The 21,860-nt window shown below is 59.4% G+C and overlaps 2 protein-coding genes across 3 annotated transcripts; both read right to left on the bottom strand.

The window, feature by feature from the left end:
• Window positions 1–456: 456 nt before the first annotated feature.
• HEYL (hes related family bHLH transcription factor with YRPW motif like) lies at window positions 457–6,320 on the bottom strand. Its single transcript, XM_015883734.3, has 5 exons — window positions 6,103–6,320; window positions 3,996–4,062; window positions 3,591–3,674; window positions 3,312–3,393; window positions 457–2,162 (listed from the first exon to the last, which is right to left on the bottom strand). Exons 1-5 carry the CDS (start codon window positions 6,180–6,182, stop codon window positions 1,522–1,524), a joined length of 954 nt encoding a protein of 317 aa, XP_015739220.1. The 5' UTR covers window positions 6,183–6,320; the 3' UTR covers window positions 457–1,521.
• A 6,976-nt stretch (window positions 6,321–13,296) lies between these two features.
• Window positions 13,297–21,236, bottom strand: NT5C1A (5'-nucleotidase, cytosolic IA). 2 transcript variants are annotated; one of them, XR_014935345.1, is made up of 6 exons: window positions 20,970–21,236; window positions 17,159–17,326; window positions 16,776–16,905; window positions 16,467–16,567; window positions 15,901–16,085; window positions 13,297–15,447 (listed from the first exon to the last, which is right to left on the bottom strand). XR_014935345.1 is itself a non-coding variant. In XM_015883740.2 (6 exons), the coding sequence occupies exons 1-6, from the start codon at window positions 21,219–21,221 to the stop codon at window positions 15,082–15,084; spliced, it is 1,224 nt and encodes a 407-aa protein (XP_015739226.1). In that variant the 5' UTR covers window positions 21,222–21,236; the 3' UTR covers window positions 13,297–15,081. The 2 variants fall into 2 exon arrangements, 1 of the variants encoding a protein (XP_015739226.1); XM_015883740.2 differs by having other exon boundaries at window positions 16,445–16,567.
• Window positions 21,237–21,860: the final 624 nt, after the last annotated feature.

Consider the following 21,860-nt stretch of genomic DNA (forward strand, 5'->3'; position numbering starts at 1 on the left):
TCTCGCAGCCTCTTTCACGGCCGGGATCGCTGAGGATCCTCCCCGCTGAACAGGGGCTGCTCTCAGCTCTTCCCACAGCCCGGAGCCGAGAGGTGACTCTGGTTCTGCTCACAGAGGGTCAGCAGACACAGGGCAGCCCCGCAGTCTGGCTGGACTGGTCTCAGCGCGTCCCAAGGCATTTCTGTGGATGCTGGGAGCTAAATGAAACGAGCTGTGCTCAAGCCATGGATTATTGCCAACCTCAGGGTGAGAGCCATGAGATCCCTGCTGATCTCAGCTCATGCAGTGGTTTGCAAAGTAAGAAGTCACGGGAGCAGCCACCACAAGCAGCGTTCCTGCTGGGGATGTTCCCTTACACTACACCTCAACAAAGCTCATGTGCTGCAACGCCAGCAGTCATCCCAGCATCCAGACTGGCAGAACAGCTGCACACCAACACTGCATCTCACACCAACAGGGGCTGGAAAGACTTTATTTACCACCTTTGCTGGATGTCACAGCTGTGACTCTAACAGAGGGAGGCTGGGCTGTTTGCTGCCGCTCTGGCACACTGAGCAGCACAGGACAGCCGGGGCCACGGCCTCCTCTGGCTTTACAGCGAAGGAAAGTGTTCCTGGCTGCTTCTGGCACTGGGGACCGGGGGTGAGGAGGAGCAGCAGAGGCATTTCTGTACACTAAGTGCAGCGGCATTCACCAGAACAACCAGGAAGACTCTCTCTCCAAGCAGCAGGGCTGCACACATCACGTGCTCTGCAGGAACGCAGCCCAGCATCTGTGGACACACAGCAGTGCAGCAGCCATGGGTTTTGGTCCAGAACCAGGGGTGAGAAACACGAGACCATGACACGGTGCTGGAGAGAGAAAACATGCGGGAGGAGAAAGGCCAAGAGAAAACGGGGAGGCACTTGGAATGCTGGTCTGAAACGCTGTGCTCTCAATGGGGGAAAGAGGTGAGACGGCTCCTGCAGGGTGATGGGCAGAGTGAAGGGCTGCTCTTCTCACGTCGGTGTCAGAGTCACCCCCTCCACGCAGGGTCCTTTGAAATCCGGTGTCTCACCTCCTCTCACCTGGCTGTGGGCTGAGGGCTGTTGGAGCCCAACAGTGCTCTGCTGTGAGTGGGATGAGTTGGGCTGCATCAAGGAAGAGCAGTGCTGGGAGCAGCAAGACCCATCCCAGGACCCTGGAATTGGGTGCTGCAGTTGGGGAACACAGCCCGAGTGAGTCCATCCATGAGCTCCAAGTCCCCAAGGAGATAAGGCAGCAAAGAACGGTACTGGGCTCTGCCAGAGGGCCGGGGTCTGCAGTGCCCCCCATCCCAGAGAACGCATGGAAGCAGATGGAGCTGACACTTGTGGGCACTGCAAAGGATGAGCGACGGTGAAGTGAGGAAGGCAGCGTGAGGAGCGGGGTGGGGGGACAGCAAAGAGGATCTTCTGGATGGGTCCTTGGCTTCCGCAAACAGGAGGGGCGCCCGGTTGTCTGGCTCCGCTCTGCAGCCCATGGGCAGGGGGCGCTGGGGGCTCAGAAGGCGCCGATCTCAGTGGCCCAGGAGCGGCACAGCCGGGCTGCCCCCACCCTGAGCGCGGGTCCCTGCGCAGCTCCCAGCGCTGCGGGCGCAGCGTAGGCTGCAGGCAGAGGGACACCAGCGGGAGAGAAGAGCAGAGCGGAGATGGGGCTGCCCTTGGCTGAGCCGCCCCTCGGTGCCCCCGATGGAGATGGCAGCCGAGGTGCGGCCGCCGCGGTGGAAGCCGAGGGGGCAGCTCGAGCCCTGCGGGTGGATGAAGCCATCCTGCCGGGCAGGGGGCCCCGCTGTGACGGCAGCACGTCGGCGGGGACGCGGCGCAGCGGGGCCGGCCTGGCGGTGAGACGTGGATAGGACGCAGTCACAAGGAGAGGAGCGGGAGCTGCTTCCCGGCGAGGCACCGGCAGCGGGCTGTGCAGGAAGGACCACGGCCACGTCTGCACCGGGAGCAGCGAGGCGGCCGCCGGGGACGGCTCCATTTCGGCCACGTAGTTGTTGAGGTGGGAGAGGAGCCGCAGGCGGATGGGGTCGGCGCTGCTCTGTCCCTCCAGGACGCCCAGGTACCGCACCACCTCGGTGAGGCACTCGCGAAAGCCGATGCTCCTGTAGTCCACGGCCAGAGCACGAGCGTCCAGGAACCCTGCGGGGACACGGGGATGGTCGGGCTGTGCACTGGGCAGGAGCTCACATGGCCCCCCCACCCTCTGTGCCATGCCATAGGTTTCACTCGAGGCGCTTTGCTGCCGTGTTTTGCCCTGCAGCAGACAGCCAAGAGGGTGTCCATGTGTGTGACAACAGCACTGCGTATCTCGGTGGGACAGGACTGCCAGGTCATGAACCCGTTAGCATGTGGGACGAGCGAGAAGGTTCATTAACTGCACTCAGGGAAGATGGCAGCTTTTCTTTTGGGCTCTGTGAGTTTTGGCTGCTGGGGATGTACAGAAAGCTGGGGGTGTGCTGGGATCCTCTCTATGGCAGCGCATCTCCATCACAGTGCCACGTTCCTCTGCCTGAGTCCCAGTGACTTCAGCCCTTGACACCTCCCTTACACTGACCTCCCAGTGAAGGAATGGCTGAACCGGGGACACTGGGCTGGGAAAGCTCAGAGCCACATGAAAACCAATAAGATAAAACACAATGGCTGATTTTTCAGCTCCTGCTCCCTCCTCGTAGCTTGGTGAGACAGTCAGCAACAAAGCAGAGAATGTCACAGAGCAGTGGAGCACTGGACCACTCTGCTTGCCGGGGTCTCTGGGGACAATGCAGCCCTTTGTTGCAGTGCAGTCAAACTGAATATCTAAACAAATGTTCCAGACCGAGTTACAGCTCTGAAGCAAAGCCTGGATGCCAGCACTGTCCTCAGAAAGCCAAAAGTGGGTGGTAAGCAAAGCCAGAGGCTTCTTTACTGGAGCTGTGATCCCCATCCTGTTAACTGGAACAGGACAGAGGGTCTGTGCTGAGCTCTCAGTACAAATGAGACCTTTGTTGCATTTTGCACAGGGCTCCCCCTCTCCTCTTATAACATCCAAGAGACAAAAAGCAAGAACAGAAAGGGGAAAAAGCCTTGTTTATTTGCAGAGTCCCCAAGCAGAACTCAGCCTCCACAGGAAATGTAACTCAGGGAGGAGGGAAGGAGCTTAATGTCATTTTTTTCTGGAAGCGAGCTCCATTTCTGGGAGTGCAAATCTGGCTGGGAGCTTCACCAGGGCGTGCAATGAGGACAGCAGCACCATCCCTGTGGGTCTGGGATAGCAGAACCTCGCCCATGCACTTACAGGGTGGCTCTTACCTGCTCCTCCAGTGGCGTGGAGCATTTTTAAGTGATCCACCGTCATCTGTAGAATTTCTGCCTTCTCCAGCTTGGATGAGCCCTGTGTTGGGAGCAGGAGAAAAAGGAGGAAGAAACTTGTCATGTCATGGCCCAGGGCGTTGTGCCTCTCACGAGCTGAGCTTTGCCTGGTACCCTCCTCCCTAAACCCTCCTGAAAACCACAGCACTCAGACACCCACCTCTGGGTGCATTCCCTGCAGTGAGGACCGAGCACAGCCCTGCTGCTCCAGGTACCCACCTGCTTCTCGAAGGCGGTGGGCACCAGGCGCCGCAGCTCCGACAGGCTGCTGTTAATGCGATCGCGGCGCCGCTTCTCAATGATCTGCAGGAGGAGAAACACACTCAGCCCTGGTGTGTCTCCCAGATTTGGAGCCCTCACAGCAGGCTGAAAGCAGCGCTGGGCCACGTAAGTGAATGCTTTCAGTGGAAAAGCCGAGCAAAGCAGAGCAAAGCAGAGCTCACGAGGTGTGAAGCCCACCCCCTCCCCACAGCCCCAGCCCCTTCTACACAATTTGAGGCCAGATCTCTGCTAAAACTCCCCCTTGGCTGAGGGAGGTTCTGCAGGGGATGAGGCAGAGCCAGTTTGGGTGACCCCACTGTGTCCCAGGGCGAGGACGTGCCACCGGCACAGCACAGAACTCACCCCTCTGCGCTTCTTCCTGGCTTGTATCTGCGACGTTGTGGTGGGAGACACAGACCTGGGAACGTGGCTGGGAAGGAAGAAGAGGGAGAACTGCTTGCAGCAGCTGGAGGCAGGCCTCAGCGGCACATATGTTTTACACACATTTGCCATCTGCAGTTCCTCCCCCCCAAACCAGAATAATGTTTTCTGTGGTTCTCATCTCAGCGTTACCCACAACACAGAGCTCAGGAACTGAGGACAGGAGCCAGGCAAGGCACAGGCTGAATCCCACTGTCCCCCTGGGAGCCCTCAGCACTCCAGGGCAGGTTTCTGCACCAGCTGCTGCCCGGCACATCTCCTTGCACCTTTCGTGTCTCCACGGGGCTGGAAAAGCAGCTCTGGGGCCGGGGCCTCTCATCCCCAAGCACAAACCTTCTGGCCTCGTGTCTGAGCCTGTTGTGTCCCCGGGTGGGCTTTGTGCAGGCAGAGGTGGCTTTGCAAGAGTAAACACGCGCCGTCCGCATACAGAAATGTGCCAGGGATGAGGGGTGGGAACGGGTGGGGTGGGAACGGGTGCAGGGGACGGCCCCGAGCTGACCCTGCAGTGCAGGAATGCAGCCTGCACCCTCAGCACAGCTCTGAATGGCTCTTTGCAGAGCTGTCCGAGCACAGCGCTCTGTGTGAGCTCCAGATGTGGGATCAGCAGAACTCTCTGCTGGATGCATCTCAGAAACGTTCGACTGACAGATGTGAACCAACAACTGAACTCTGCTGGCTCCCATGTCTGCGCTGCTCCTCGCTCGATTCTTTAACTTGCAGCGTTGATCTTTCAACTGCTTTTTCCAGACAAAAAGCAAAGCAAACCCGAGCTGTGTCCTGCAGCGCTGCAGTGACCCCGAGCTGTAGCACACCACACACACACCACACACAGCGGACACAGCGCCCGCCCGCAGTGACTCACCCTGGGCTCCGGGGAACTGGTTCTCCCAAACCACCCCCACGGAGCCCGATCCCGGTCCAGACGCCGTCTCCCTCCCTCCGCCCCACCCAGGAGCGGTTGGTTCTGCCTGACCCCATTGCCCCACTGAACTGCGCTGCTCCGTGGTGTGGGGATGGTTCTCTCTGCTGTGTGTGTGTGTTTGCGTGACTCGAGCTGCAGTGCAAACCAACACAAACACCTCCGTACCACAGCACTGCTCTGTGTCTCACTTGGGAATATGAATAGACAGAGATCAAAACTCCATTGTTGTAGTCGGTGAAACAAACAGGACAATTGCTCCACTCTGGGGTACACGGTGCCGGGAGGAGCCGGGAGGTGTTTCACAGCAGCAGAAAGGTGGGTGAAATGCTGGTGCACTGGGAACGTTGTGAGAGTTTGGGGAACACGTGCAGGTCGCGTTGGGCTGGTTGTGCCCAACTGCCCCAAACCGAATCAGTTTGTGAGAACCTGAGCCCGGCACCAGGCAGGGCAGCTCCTCAAAAAGGGAGTTAAATCACCTGGGGCCTCCCTGGCTGCAAAGTGGACACTTGGCTGCCAAAACGAGTTCAGAAGGAGCTGAATTTTGGATGGGAGCAACTAACAGAGCCCTTCCTTCATCCCCAGTGCCCGGAGCCCACCGGGCCCGCAATCGGTGGGCAGTGGTGGGGGATGCCCTGGGCCAGCAGAGCAGAGCTCGGGGAGCATTGCAAGCCCTGGGAGAACGGCTGCACCCCGCGAGCACGCACGGGTCCTGTCTTCAGCGCCCCTCCGAGCAGAGGGAGCTGCAGCTCGGGCTGCAGGAGGGAGGAGGAACGATGGAGCCTGCAAATTGCCATCCTGAAAACACACGCTGAGAACTGGGCACCCCTCACCGCCCGAGCTGCCTTTCAGACGAGATCAAAGCCGCAGCTGGTGCATGACAAACGCCTCGGCAGAGGAGAAGCGTTTCTCACGCGAACCCTCCCCGCTCCCCCCGCGATCCCGGAGCTGTCGGGTCACCGCTCCGGGGCACTGAGGGACGCCGGAGCCCGAACCCGGGGTGCCCTCACCCCATAGCGGGGCTGCCTCCCGCTCTCCCCCACCCCCCGGCACCGCCGAGCTCCCACCCGGCGTCGTTTATCCCTGGGGACGACGCGGAGCGCTCCCCACCTGTACTCCTCCTCTTTGCCCACGTCGATGGTGCCGTCCGACTCGGTGTCCGACGAGCTCTCCTCGCACAGACGCTTCATCCTGACCGGGAGCGGCTCAGCCAAGGAGGAGGGCGCGGGGCTGAGGGCTCTGCGGAGCCCCACGCCTGTCCGGAGCCCCACGCGTGTCGGAGCGCTGCGCGGTCCCGCTGCGGGCTGAGCGCGGAGCTCGCCCCGTCTGCTCCCCGGCTCCTCCCCTGGCCCCGCTCTGCCTTTCACACCCCCGGCTGCCGCCTCGCTCTGCTCCCAGCACGTCCCCAGCCTCCCTGGTTAATGGGTTAATGAGACATCTCCCAGGAGTGACGGATTACGCGGCCGCGCCGGCGCTCCCAGGTTCCCAGGCCCCCCCGCCTCCTCCCGCTCGCTGGTCGCAATCCCAAGTCTTCCTGTAAAAGGAACAGTCTGTGTGAACCGTCTCATGTCCCCCCCTGCCCGCCGCCCCCCTGCCCGCGGCCCCCCCTTCCACCCGCCGCACATTGGCCTCAGCCCCAGTTTAAAGGGACCGGTGACCTCACTGGCAACAGAAAACCGTGGGAAAGAGATGGGACTGATAAAGCCCTGAGTTGTTTCAGGGAAAAATCAACATCCAGCCCCACACGCACACACGGCTGCGCGGTGCCGGCGGGTGGGAGAATTATGGATCGGATGGAAGAGGCTCCTCCGGGGTTGGAGGGCGATGCCCAAAGGGGCAGCGGTGACGGTGCGTGGGGACATGTCCCTGTAGGGGTGTCCCGTGGGGTTCTGCCGTGAGCTCAGCCCCCACCACGCTCAGAGCATCCCCAGGTTCCCACTCGTGGCACCGCCAGGGTATCCAGGCCGACCCCCCCCCAGCACTGGGTTTTATGGCACAGGGCTGAGCTGTTTCTGTCTGCCTTATCCCACAGCACCGGGAACTTTGACCCGCAGCCCACAGAGCACCTCGCTTTCCCTCAGCTTGCACGGAGGAGGTGGGAGTCTGTTTGGCAGAGCCCTGCACAGCTGAAATCCCCAAAGGCAACGAAGCTGTGGGCATGTGGGAGAGAGCGGAGAGGAGGGAGGGAACCTGAGCAGAGCTTTGCAGTACAAAACTAATGCCTTTTATTTTGAAAGAAAAAGGGAAAAAAAAAAAGAAAAAAAATAATAATCGGAGCTGAGATCAGGCAAAACGTGGCTTTCCCAAAGCTTTCTGCAGGGGCGACGGGATCCCACCACCCGGTTCCCCCCTCTGTGCCCACGTGGCCCCATATCTGCAGCCCTACACCATCCTGAGCAGCCGCTGCCCTCAGCCCTGGGGCACAGCGCAGCCCCGCACCCCTTTGTTCAGCCCCAACCATGATCTACAACCCAAACCCAAGCAGAGCAAAGCAGCCGTTCTGTTGGAGGTGTCACTTGAAGGAGTGACTGTAAAAGTTGTGAGCTGGTATTTCAAGGTTCAAAGGGCCGCGTAGCCAGAAGAATTGAAGCTGCATCACTGGTGATTTTGAGACCCGCTCCACCCCTTTCCAAAGTAATTTCAGTCACAAAGACATTCGTCTCCAAAGTAAATTTCCCATAAACTTGTGTTTGTGAGAGATTAATAATCTTTCCACCAAAGAAACTGTGTAAATGGGATCCAGAGATCAGTTACTTCGGGCCCTTGCTCACATCACACCGAGCCTGAACCAAGCAGATCCTGGCCCTGCCACAGAACACTTCTCCATTAGAAAGGAATTCTCAGTCCAGACTCTGTCTTTTCTGGGCCTTTATCTGGGTTCAATTGAAGCGTAATTGGCAACATGTTTTTCTAGGCTTACACTTCATTACGAACAGAGCAGGGACCCCGAGACCCACTTCTGCCATAATCAGATCCGTGTCACAGCCCGCGCTGCTCGGAACCGCCCGGTGTGACGGAGCAGCTCTGCGGGATCAGCCGGGCAGGGCTGGGGGGAGCCCAGCAGCACCGAGAGCCGAGTCCTGCCCTCGAGGTGGGAGCATCCCAGGGACGGGTGTCACGAGGATGGGGCTGAGCCATCCATCACCCCCAGCACTAATTGGCTGCCCTGCTCTGGGGCCAGGGAATAAGGGAGCTGTGAAGATTGATGGCCCTTCCCTGCAGCGGAGCAAACTCTCGGGGCTGAAGGTGGATCGGAGCCAGGGACCCCGTGCTGCCCGGTTCGCCCATGCCAGCAGCTCAGCGCCGCAGCTCAGGGCTCCGACCACCCCTGCGTGGGGACCTCTCCCTCCCCTCCCTCCTCCTCAGCTTTGGGAAACGTCCCAGGAGAGCGGCCAGCTGTGAAAAGCTGCAGCAGCTGGAATGTGGGAGGGAGGAGGGCAAGGCGGCTGCAGAGCAGAGGACGTATCTGTTACCTCCCGGTGAACTGACACCTCCGCGGTAACCCCGTGCATGCCTGGAATGCCCTGTCCTCACGTCTTCAGTCAACATCACCTCCTAACCTCAATCCCACCGCTGCTGCCAGACCCACAGCTGCGACTGCGGCAGCACAGGATGCCGGACGGGACGCAAACACAGCGCCCTGCTCTGCGGCTGAGCACAGGGAGCAGCGCTCGGGGCAGCGGGGGGGTGGGAGCTGTAGGTACGGCCGGGAGCTGTAGGTACGGCCCGGAGCTGTAGGTACGGCCCGGAGCTGTAGGTACGGCCCGGAGCTGTAGGTACGGCCGCGGCTCCGCCTGTTGCTGTCAGATGTGGAGCGCTGCCAACGCGGCATAGTTTGCTGTGGCCCCGCTCCAAACCAGAGGCACCGCATTGTTCGCTCCCCCCCACTTCCCCAACCCACGCAGTTCAGAGCCGGCCCAGCCGACTGCTGGGGGCAGCCCAGGGGAGGGAAAAACAACATTTTCCCACAAACCCGCGGCCTCTCCCTTCCCCGGGCAGGGACGGGGCAGATCCCGGCTCTGCTCGGGGCTCCTCGCCGCCCGCGATGCGCTCACACCTATTGCCCCGCTGTCGGGAATGGCCGCCCGGCCCGGAGCCCCCGTGGGACGGGCTGCAGAGCTGCTCCCATCGGGCACCCCATTCTTGCTCCAGGACAGCAGTGCATCCCAGTGGGAGAGCACTAGATGATGCTGGCATTTAGTTCTCATTGCCCTTCGTGTGCCTCAGTTTCCCTTCCAGCACTGGGCGCTCTTTGCAGAGCACCGCATCCTTCTCCGACTCCCCCCGTCCTGACGCCGTGCCGGTCCCGGCCCCATCGCCGGGCGCTGGAGGGACGTGGGCGGCCTTAGGATTGCACAGAGCAAAAGCAACACCAGGAGTCGAGTGGGAAAACAGCCCCCGTCTGCCCCCAGGGCTGCGGGGAACACAGCGCCTTTGTAACTGAGCAGGGAGTCCGTCTTTCGCACAGCCCCGAGCCCTTCCAAACCCCCCCTTTGCTCGGCAATTCTAACGCCCTTCTCACGAGCTCCGGGAGCGCTGGGGCCTCGCCTGTCGTTGGTGTGAGCGCAGCGATCCAGCGAGCGGAGCAGAGCAAACAGCAGCGCGGAGCCGCTCCGCCCGGAGCATTTCTGCTCCAACCACTTCAAACTTTCATTTCTTCTGAAGCCACAACAAGGCGCACTTTGTAAAGCAAATGAGTAAACAGCAACTTTCGGCTTAAAAGGAAAACAAGAGGGAGGGACTGCTTTTAATTACCGGGATTTTAAGAACGGCTTTATTCGGTTAATTGCTTTCTGCTGTAAAACGTTCCTCGGCGCCCAGCCCCGCCGCATCGCTGCCCTTCGGATGGCACCGCGGGGGGAACGGCCTCGGGCGGGGCTCCCAGCAGCGCTCCATCCCTCGGGGAAGCGCAGATACGGCCCAGACGGGGGGAAGGGGGCGATGGAGGGGCTGAGCACCGGAAGGATGGAGGCAGGAAGGTGCCACGTGCCAGCCAGGAAAACAGCACGAGGGGGTGATGGGGCTGCGTGTCGGTACTGGGGGGAGCAGCCCCCGCGACTGCACGGCTCTGAGCCGGCCATCCCCTTCTGGAGCTAACGCGGTGACCCCGGAGCGGAGCAGAGCGCTGCGCTCGGCCTCACCTGAATCCTGAATCCTGCATCCCACATCCCACATCCCACATCCCTCATCCCTCATCCCTCATCCCTCATCCCGACGTGCCCGTGGCAGCGGCACCGTCTGCAGCTCCTCTCGGGGGGGTCCCTCCTGCCAGCAGCCCGCAGCTGGTGATGAATGCTCACTTTCTCTAATTGAATAGCAGGAAGTTAAATCTTGTTCAGGCTGCCAGCTGGAACAATCACCCACCTGTGGCACCACCCCAGGGATATAAATAAGGAACAGCACACAATGCTGCCTGAGGAATGGACGGCGTTTTGAGATCTGCCGATACTGAGCGCTGCATTGTGTGTCCGCACGGGACAGAGTCCGTGCAGGCGCTGTGGGAATGGGAGCGAGCGTGCAGCAGGAACAGCCGTGTGAGCGTGGGCTGCGTGTGTCCCTACAGCAATGCCAGGACTCACCGCTGTGCAAAAGCCCTTTGTCGCAGCCATGGGCGCTCCTGCATCGCACGCTGTGTCCTACAGCTGCCATGTAACACAGCACCACGTGCACGCAGGTGTGAGGGTGGCTGCGTGCTGCCGGCTGCCCCGTGGGCTCCTTCCCATCACCGCCACCCAGCGAGCTCCCCGCTGCCCCCCAGCTCTCACCCCGCCCGTTCACAGCTCTGTGCTCCGCCGGGACGCTCCACTAACAGCTGGGCCGCCCGACAGCTCCGTGCAGCTGCAGCCCTGCGGGAGGGGGGCAGCGGGGACAACATGCACACACACACACGCACACACACACACACACACACACAGACCAGCCCTTATTGTTACTGTGAAAGGAAATTATTAATTTGCTGGGAATAAAGCCGGCAGCGAGTCAAAACACAAAACATCCTCCCTCGTGTCCTCCCCAGGAGCGGCCACCACTGTCCATTCCCCAGCACAAGACACCACAGCCCCATTTAGCCCCACGTTGCCCCACACCACAGCCCCCGCTCCCCCCTGTCCCTGCAGCAGCTCTGATGCTGCTCCGGGCCCAGCAGTGGGGACTCAGCCCCACAGCCCTTTGTCGTCCCCTCAGTATCAGCACAGAGGCTGCATCCTTGTTTGCTTTCCCCCTGCCCTCCCTGAAGGCAGCCTGAATGAAGCCAGATCCCCAACACATTCCTGTGGGTATTTTTTTTTATTTTCCTTCCCTTTTTCCCTCCATCCCCCTCCCTCTCCCTCGCTTGGCACGAGCTGAAGGCCTCGGAGGAAGCCGGGCTTGGCAGGAGCAGGGGAGGAGGAGTGGAGAGATGAAAGGCTGCTCTGCAGCATTCCCTTCCAGTTCCCACACTCTCCCGGCACAGCGCTGTTAATGGTTCCCAAACGCACCTGGAGGAGCTGTGGAAGTGGGGCCCTGAGCACACACAGTGAGCAGAAAACCCACAGTCTCACAGCCCACATGGCTTCAGCCCCACGATGCCATCGTGCCCCTCTGTACAGCACCAGAGCAGCACTGCATTGGAGACAGTGGTGGAGGAGCTGCTGTGCCCCGAATGGCAGTGCTCCAATGGCTGCGCTGTCCCCATCCCTGTGGCACCTTTGTGCCATTACTGCATTCCACACTCCATGACCCCTACAGCCACTCCTCCCTCTAATGGGGCTCTGATGACCTTCAGGCAGCATTGCTCCCTGAGCCCTCAGTCCTGTGGGGGGAGTGCTGTGGGAATGCAGCCCCTCAAAGCCCCCCCAGCTGCACGGTGCAGCCCCCACATCCTCTCTTGGTCCCCTCACTGCGCCCAGGGCCGCCCACAATGGTGCATCCATTATCTGCTCCCCACACAGATACGTGGGCTCTGCCTCCATAAGGTTGGGCTGGGTTGGAGCCAGTCCGTCTGCGGGCACTGCTGCACGTGGTTTGCTTTATCTGGAGGAGAAAGCCCAGCTCAGTGCTGACCCAGTCGAATCATGAGGGCAAAGCTTAAAAATCGCCCCCAGAGCCCACACTGGGCTCTGCATCCCCGTCTGTCACAAAGGGACAACTGTGCAAAAACCTGCCCTGAAGGAGGGGATGAGCACAGTGAGCACAGCCCACAAGTAGCACTGCTGGGCACTCAACACATGGAGCTGCACGTGCAAACCACGCTGCCAGCTCTGTGCCAAGCCTGGTGTGGGGACTGGGGGTGACAGCAGCATCAGCCAGCACAGCTATAAATAACGGTGTGGAAGGAACGCGATGGTCGGGCCATCAAACCCTGGCACGGCGCTGCAGCACTGGGGCACCGCAGGGAGGTGGGCACAGTGCCCTCCCCATGTGGCCCCACGGGGTCTGAGTTTGCCCATGGAGCTGTCAGGAGCAGCAGCTCTCACAGCCCTGGTTTCCTCCCATACATCTGCTCTGACACAGCAGGGCAGCAGCAGGACGCTCCATCAGCTCTGCCTCCACTTCCTCCTCCTCCAAGTCCTTTATTCCGAATTCTGCACTCATTGCAGAGCCTGTAATGGAGGGAGAATCTCAGCAAACAGGTGACACAGAAACCCAACCTGGCAGCCACCAGTGAGAGGATACCCCCGACCTCCCTCCATCTGAGCAGGATCCTTTGCGCTGCGGTCAGAGCCACCTGTTGGGCTCTGCGGGTGCAACGAGGGACTTCACATCCTCCATGTGAACTGGGGCTGGGCACGGAGGAAGCATCGCAGCTGCTCAGGAACAGCGCTGAGGGCAACGCAGAGATGCTGCCCTGGGGCCTATGGACATTCCTTGGCTATATTTGGTGACGGATGGAGGATTTGTTGCTTCCCCTCAACCCATCTGTTCCCATATCGGTGGGGAGGAGCTAACGGCAGAGCTGCAGTGTCGCTGTCCGGGTAAACCCGGTACTTCAGCAGCAATAAATCTCCAAAAAGCTTCTGCTGCCTCCCACCTGCTGGCTGGGAAAAGATCAAGCTGACAAAATCTGCCGCCAAATCGTATTTTTAACCAGGACTTCATGATGAACACAGGTTTCAACAAAGGGCTGCTCACAGAGCGGAGGGCAGGATCACATCTCCCACCTGGAGTCCTCCCAGCTCCCAGGGAGCTGCTTTAGTTGCATTTACTTAAGACCCCAAACACCCTCTGCCATCACCCCCACAGCACCTGAGAGGCCTCAGGCACCGTCCCCAGCCTCTTGCTGTCCACACCAGGATGCCCACGGGGAGAAGGACAACAAAGTCAGGCTGCAGCCAACACCGTTTATTACAGAACACCACCCAAAGGGGTTTTGTTGCCGTGGCAGCTCACTCACAAGAAAAACCACAGGAGAACAGCAAAGCAAAACCGATGGGAGATGCAGCAGTGAAGCCCATCTGGTGGCCAATGCAGCACAAAGGCCATGGCAGCACCCACTGGGGCTGGAGACAAGAAACTGTGCTGGAGTCACTTCCCACACCTCACCTGGGCGCACACCTGACAGCACCCACCTTTAGCAGCCGTACAACTGTCCCTGGTTGAGCCCATCCCATCTTCACCCACCTCCCTCCCCACACACTCTGGAGATGCCATTTCCCCACCCCGTTCCAGGCTGCAGCTGGGCTTCCAAGATGGGACCTTCAGGAAACAGCTGGGAAACGCTCAGTGGAGGATAAGGAGGGCTGAGAGACAGCTCAGAGCCCAGCATCCGCCGTTCCCATGAAGATGGGATTTTCTGATAGACATGAATACTGACAGAGTTCGTTCCAGACTTTGGGATTGCAGACCTTGGTCACCCAGGAGCCACCAATAACAGTCTGTGGAAATGAAAGCGTTCAGGGAGGAGGAAAAAGTGCAATTTGCTTTTCACTGCCGACGCAGGATTTAGTGCAATGAGAAAACAGTCTGCAGAGCTGACAGGGGCATCGTCAGCCCTCTGGGGATCGGTCGGAAGGGCCACAACCACCACCAGGTCAGCTGGAGCCATCCTGCAAAGCAAAGGCATGTACAGGGAGAGCCTCATCGCAGGGAGATGCTGCAAAGCTGGAAGTCACTGCAAAGATCTCGTGCTGAGCGCCCTCTGTGCCCCACGGTGCGTGCTCTGCTTTCGGAACAAGCAAACAAGAAGGAGAGAAGCACGCAAAGTCACGTCCACATTTGCCACCTCCCCCAGGACACGCGGCCGGCGATGTGACACTCACACCCCACACAGCAGCGCTCCCATTGATTCCCCTTCCAGCTCTCTGATCACAGAGGTGGCTCTTTCTCCCAGGGCTTATTTTGGGAACATCAGAGCTTTAAGAAGCTGAGGAGAAAAAGATTATCCATCCCTACAGGCCTCAGCTCAGAGAGGGGGAAAAAATCCTTTAATTAAGTCCCCAAGGCTGAAATTCTCCACAGATTCGAATAAATGGACTTCAAATGTTGTTCCTAATATTTTAGGGCTGCTCAGATTTAAGCCCCAGGGTCTGCGGAGCCAGGAAGGCATCACCAGAGCTGAGCTCTGGCTGCCTCACTGCGGGTGCAACCTTGGAACCCAATTACCAGATCAATGGCCCAAAGTTCCAAAAGCAGAAAAAGGGATTCCTATTTTTTTTTCAATGTAAATATTTGTTTCTATATTTCCAAACATGAAACAGGAACAGAGGTGGGGTCACATCCCCCGAGGCGTGGAAGGAAAGATGTGATGCAGCACTTGATGCTGTTCAGTGGGCGGTAGCAGTGGACGGTGGATGGACTGGATGACCTCAGAGGTCCTCTCCAACCCTAAGGATTCCATGTTTCTATGGCAGGAAAGGGTTTTGTTTCAGTATCTTGTTGAAAGCTTCAGGAGGGGTTTTAGTGCTCACCACTCTGCAGTCCAACAGCTCAGCCTCAACATTCGCTCTTGGAACCGAAGGTGCCGGGAATCGCCCGGGACTTCAGAACAGCTGATGGGTCACACCAACCCAATGGGGAAGTGGTGCCGTGAGGAAGGGGACGTCATGACACCACGGGACACTGAGGTGACAGGAAGCCTTCGGCGTCCTCCTCCTCCTCTCACAGCTCCGTGCCCTATTTGCTGTTCTGGGGCGGCTTCTCCTGCAGCTGCTGCTTGTGCTTCTGTGCGACGCCGTAGGGGACGTGGGCAGCGACGGTGCCCATCTCCTTGGCTCCCTCCACGTGGAACATCTGATCATCAAAGAAGATGTGGGGACGGATCTTCTTCAGCAGAGGCCCCTTGGGAGCACCAGCCAGGAACAGCGCTTCGTCCGTCTCCAGGCCCCAGCTGCGCAGAGTCTTTAGGGCTCGGGCGCCCGAGCTGGCAGCGCTGCGGGCTGTGACCAGGTAGGTGCGAATGGGGCACTCCATCCTCAGCCCTTTGGAGTAGAACTTCTTCTGTAGCTTTCCCAGGGCCTCCAGGAAGCCCTTCAGGGGTCCCTGTAGGAGGAAGGGGGAGCCGTCACTTGGAGACCTCCATGCTGAGCGCTGCTGCCAGTCCACCAGGGCTGGATGCACCTCCAGGTGCAGAATCATTAAGGTTGGAGAAGACCTCAGAGATCACCGAGTCCAACCCACAGCTGTTGTGACCCCAGTGCAGGACCTGGCACTTGGTCTTGTTAGAGCTCACACAGTTGGCCTCAGTTTATCCACATCCCCCTGTAGGTCCTTTCTACCCTCAGGTGGATCAACACGTCCTCCCAGCTGGATGTAAACTGCAGCTTACTGCGGGGGCACTCCATCCCCTTGTCTAGATCATCAGGAAACACACACAGGACCAGCCCCAGCACTGACTCCTTTCTCCCTAATGGGGTGTTCCCAGTGGCCCCAGTTCCCTACACACTGTGCCTCAGAGGCTGTTCGTGGCTGCCCCACGCTGCCCCACAGCACTACCTGTGCCAGAGGATTGTTCTCATGAGCCTTTTCGTGCTCGAAGAACATGTCCAGGCCGTGAGCCTTCACAATCTGCTCCGACTCATCTGAGAAGAGCACAGCATCGCCATCGAACGCCACGCGCAGCTGCTTCTCTGACACCTGCAGGTCTTTGCTGGGGCTGAAGATGGTGGCTGCGGCGATCCCTGGGGACATCAAGTGTGAGGCAAGGGATGGCAGTTACCCAAGGACCCAAAGAGGATGTGAGCAAACAGCAAGGAAATGCATGCAACAAACAGAGCCTGCAGCTTGGCCCCAAGACATCTCACAGCCAAAACAAGTCCTTAAATAACAAACCTCACTTTGCATGCAAGGAATAAGAGGGGAAAACAGTGCCTTGGCCTTGGAAGGGCTGCAGAGTTCATGGAAAGCTTTATTCCCATGGAAACTTGCAGCTCTTTGGAGCATAAAGGACGTTCCATCCCGATGGGGGAAAGGCAGCCCCACCCGCCCACTGACACCAGCTGCTGCAGGCTCTGGCTCCCAGGCCAGACCCCAAACTCACCCTCTTCAATGGCCCCACTCACTTTCTCGGCATCAGAGGAGAGGTAGAGGTTGGTGTGATAAGCCTTGAGGTAACCGATGGGGCTGTTCCCCCCTGTCATGCAGAATCTCTCAATGAACAGATCTGTGGGCAGGGACACAATGGGATGAGTCTGGCTGCCCCAGAGCACAGCGGCTCCCAGGAGCTCCCAGGAACCATCAGCACAGGCTTTGGTACCACAACTCAACAGCACCACCAGCAGCCAGGCTGCCTCTCCCGTGGCCAACTTCATCCTTCACCCACTGCTGAGCCATAACCCCCTGCCCATGTGCTGACATCGTGCTGAGCTCACCATAGTGGTTGATGCTGTTGATCAGGCGAACCCCGACCTGGGCATGGTTGTTGGTCATCAGGACGATGTCAAAGAGCTCCTCGCTGTCAGGATAGAGCTCCCGAAGCTGCGTGTTCACTGCTTCCAGAGCCTGCGGTATGTGGGGACAGGGAGGTCAGTGAGCCCTATGGGGCACAACGTCCCACTCAGCATCACATTCCCCAGAGCTGGGGCCATGAGCCATGCTGGAAAAAAGGTTGGCTTGGAAGAAACCACCCAGCCACTTCCCTGCTGTCTAACACAACAGGTTTGAAGCTTCCCTTAGGAGATAACTGCCTCAGTTACACACACCCTCGGTGACCCCTCTCCCCAGAACAGGTTTTGCTCCCACGGGCAGCACTCACCTTAACGAAGGGGAATGCAGCCCCGGGGAGGAAGGGCTCATTCTCATGGTCCAGCTGGTATTTCACGTAGGCCTCCACCCCCTGCTCATTGTAAATCTTCTGCTCCTCCTCCATGCGGAAAAGCGCCCGTGAGGACACCGCGATGGTGATGGCATTCTCAGGCTTTGGCTGCATGAGATGGGTGACAGCAGGGAGAGGGCATCCATCAGCCCACACCACAATGCTCAGCCACTGGGGGCACAGCTGCATGGAGCAGGGAGCTGCCACCCAACCTTCCCCTGCTCCAGCACCATGTTCAGAGCCCCCCAGGGCAATGGGGCTCCCACAGCACCTCCAGACCCACAGCGCTGCCCCGGGAGGAGCACTTCACCCCAGCACACAATGGATTTATGCAGCTTTTTTTCCCCCCTCACCAGGAAAAGCCACCCAGTGCTGTTCAGTCAGATCTGGGCTCCTTTGATGCTGTCCAGATGTGACAAACAGCTCATGCCAGCTCAGCACATAGAAACACTCGATATAGTAATTGTGGGTGGGAACATGACAAACAGGTGGTGCATGCAGTGATTTATGAGTCATTATTATTAATGTTCGTAATCCACCAAAGTCAACGAGGGGCCTTTGGTGGGGCTTGGCAGCAAGAGAGAGACATCCAGCAAAGCCAACCTCATCCTGACCCCCACCTCAGTCCTCCCTCTCCATTCATCTCCATCACTCACTTGCAAACACGGAAACAAATTCAAGGCTGGCAGCCAATGAGGAGCTTTGCAAAAGCAGCAGCCTGGCAAGGATGAGCTGCCCCATCCGCACCGGGGACCTTTTCTCCCCACTCATGGCCTGGGGGTTGTTCTGACCCATCCAGCTCTGCCAGTCCTGCTCAGCTCAGGGTGCACCCAGCACTGAGTCACCCACAGCCTCGCACCATTGCCAGCACACAGTGCCCCCATGGCAGCACTCAGGGCCAACAGCAGCTGCATCAGTACCCAAAATCCCCAGCAAGGAGATTAAGCAGTGGGCGATTAGGAGTGGATACAGATGAGCTGAGCCTGAGAGCATCACCGTGACCAGAGGGACCCTGTGCAGGGAAATAAGCCCCACATACACAGCATCACATCCCACCCAACTCCCCCCTCAGGTGCAGCTGCCTGCTAAATATTAGCTATTAACTCGTCTCCATGTTTTAACTCATTAATTAATAACTCTGGTGTCATGGGCCATTTATTATGTGAAAATATTAATAACTGCTAAAGGTTTTGGGGGCATCCAGCCATGCAGCACACACCTTGCAGCGCAGGCACCTTGCAAACATCAGCAGGCTGTTCCAGGTCCCTTTGCTGCCATTTAGAGCCTCCAGGAGGTTAATTTAAGAGGTAATAAACACAGCAATAAAAATAACCACAAGCTCCAGCTCTGCCCCAGCGTGGGCTGCCGGAGCCCTGCGGGTGTGAAGCGCAGACCTGCCGGATCCTGCTTGCTCTGCTGCGCCAGGTCAGTGCTGTCAGAGCAGGTGAGCCCCATGCAGGTGCTGGCACAGCCCATAGCAGAGATGTGCAGGACCTGTGCTGACAGCCCAGTGCTTGGTGCAGCCTCCAGGCGGTCCCTGAGCTCCAGATCCCATCTCCAACACAAGCGACCTTCCCAGCACACACGGGCCTCAAACAAGAGCAAACCCCATTGCAGCCCTTCACATCCCTCTTTCAGCCTAAAGGTGGATTCTGGCAGTGGCTCCAAAAACCGCATTTCCTTCCCCAGACCCAACAGCTGGCAGGCCTTCAAATCGCCTCCTAATCGCACGTAAATCCCAAGCAGCCCCCCAGGATTAGAAACGTGGAAATCCCATGAAAGCTGAGGGTACCCACGATGGCACTCAGTGCCCACAGCTCCCACTGCCACCCTGAGGGGAACCTGCTTTGCACTCCCCGATGCGGGGATCATTCTGCAGCACCCAGGGCTGCATCTGCCAGACTCAGCTCCCTCCTAAAACATGGAGGATTGACGACAGCTCCAGGCAATGGAGACTGAATTTTAAACATGGAGTTGAGTTTTGATGTTAAATTTGGGCAGAGGAATGGGAGAGGTGGGACTCACTCCAGGGTCAAGGACGAATCTCTTCCTCAGCTGAAACACCCCCAAAATCCCTGCAGCCATAGAAACCCGGAGCAGGAGGCAACGTGGTGAGTGGGACGGGGCATGTGGGTGCAGGGACAAGTGGTGCACCCACAGACATGGAGGCAGCAGCTCCCAGCAATGTGCCCTCTCAGCCCTGCACCGTGTCACCAGAAAGGCCAGGGGACATTTTCTACATTGCTGAAGGGTGACAAACCTGATCGCTGACCTCCCCCAGCTGGCAGGAGCGCGGCTGCGGCAGCACAGGAAGAGCAGAGATCCTGCAAACAGAATCTCCATGGGTTGTGGGGACACCACATTCACCCAGCCAGGAGGGAGCTCCTCAAAATGCTCCCCCAAAAATCACGCTGCCTCCCAGCAGCCTTTAGCTCTGCTACCAGAAAGTCCAGTACCTGCCGACAGGACGGACACACAGACAGGACAGACAGACCCAGCACATGCAAGGGCACAGATGGACCGCAGCCAGCTCCATTCCCCACATGCACAGGGAGGCTGCAAGCCCCCTGCTTGGGATCAACTTAAAGCTCATGGCGATGGCTGAGATGTTTCTGAGTTTTCCAAACACATTATTTATAATGCAGAAAAGTGCTCCGCAGCCGTTCATCATGGGGTGGGACAGCTGCATGGCTGCGGGCACGGGCTGAGGGTGTGGGGCTGGGTGGGCACTGCAGGCCCTGTGCGGGTGGGTGGCACAGCCCGAGCTCTGAGCACCCACATCTCAGCTCTGCCACTGATTCACCACACCAGCAAACTGCACTGAGCCTCAGTTTCCCCATGCAGACAGCTGAGAGTGCTGCAAGGAGAAGAGGAGGAGCTTGGGCAAACATCTGCAGGAGGCAAAAAGCGTGGCATGAAAGACAGACGGCTGCATCCCGCTGCCTGTTTCCCAATCGCAGGTTGAAGGCAGCAGCACTGATGTCTCCCAGTGGTTACAGGACCAGGGGGCCCCCAGCACAATGACCCCAGTTGAGGTCTGCAGAGCCCAGCCTCATTGGAGACCCAATGTGACTGGTGCTACGTGCCCCCGTGCTCCCCATCTCACTGCCTTCACACTGGGTGCTCGCAGGCAGTGAGTCCGGAGCCATCTGCAGCCCCCGGCCGGGCTGCCAGCACTGCACGGCTATTCTGAGACACGGCCACGCTCCCATTTTTAAACCCAGCAGAGCTCAGCCCTGGTTAGATAACACAGGCTCTGCTCTAATCTCTCAGAGCCCAGTGGGGTGGCTGTGTCCCCGTGGAATCCCCAAACCCACGCAGGGGCTGTGGCTCCGGGCTGTCCCTGTTGGCTCAGCTCCGGGCACCAGCAGCTCACGGGGCACGAGCTCTGCGAGGACATCCCAGCCCGGGAGGGACCTGGGGACATCGCTGGTTCTGGAAAGACCCCGGCTGTGTCACGGAGGACGGAGGGGTACCCAGAGATGCCCCAAGGACCTGGAAGGAGACGCTGGGTCAAAGGAAGACTGCAGAGACCCAGACAGATCCCAGGGCACCTGGAGGAACAGCACACCCAGAGGGAACCACGGGAAACCCGGAGACAACGCACCCGGGGGAGCTAGAAGAGACCCGAAAGGAACGCGGAGCACCGGGAGGAGATGCGCGCCCGGAGGGAGGAGATGGGGAGAGCGGGGGGGGAGCGGAGCACCCGGAGATGGAGCAGCCGGGAAGCAGCGCCCGCTGCAGCTCTCACCGATTTAGGTTTCTTCTTGGGGGTGAGGTTATCGTAGAACGCCTTCGCCTCATCCCAGGGCCGCCCCGCCGCTCCCGGTGCCCCGGCGGTGCCCGGCGGCTCCATGGCACAGCGCTCCGTGCGCACCGGGAGCTCCCGGCGGCGGAACGCCTTTATACGGCATCCCATGAAGCTCCGGGGTTTCATCCCACCGGGCCGCGGTTTAACCTCTTCGGGACTGAGCCCGCCCCGCCCCGCCGCCCCCAGCCCCATATTCGGGAGAACGGAGCCCTCCAGGGCTGGGACAGTCGCGGGGCAGCGGAGCTCAGGGCTGGGGGAGAAGCGCTGCTGCACGGAGGTGCCCCCAGCTGAGGATCGCTCCGCTCCGTGCGCGGCTCCGAGTGGTCGCGGTGTTGTAGGGCTGGGGTGGGAGGGGGCTGCAGGGAGACCACCGCCCCAGCGCGGAGCACAGCCCTCTGTCTGCCCAGGAGAGCGGCTCAGGTGCCCCCTCCCCTGCCCTGCAGTTCAGCCCGGGGTGCCCAGGGCTCAGCCAGCTGCTCGCACCCCAAGCCCTTGGGGACGCCCTTCTGGGAGCTGAGCGCCACTCCAGCCCCATCGCGGGCTCCTTTTCCCCGGAGCTTTCGCAGTTCTCTGCGGCAAATCCTCCAGCTTCCTCCGGGAAGGGCCCGAGGGGAACCAGAATTTCTCATTCCCACCATCCTGAGCCGCTGCTCTTTACACGGCAGCGCTGGCACATTCCCATTTGTCCCCACAGCGCGTGTGACCTGCACCGTCCCCCCCCTCCCCGCTGAGCTGCACGTTGCTCCCGGGTGGGCACAGAGCTGCCCCTCAGCAGCGCTCCCGGGAACGCACGTGCTGCTTTGGCACCGTCCCATCCTCCTTCTCAGGACT

Source organism: Coturnix japonica, chromosome 17 (genome assembly GCF_054131305.1).
Source record: "Coturnix japonica strain WE chromosome 17, WE-NBRP24, whole genome shotgun sequence".
NCBI lineage: Eukaryota > Metazoa > Chordata > Aves > Galliformes > Phasianidae > Coturnix > Coturnix japonica.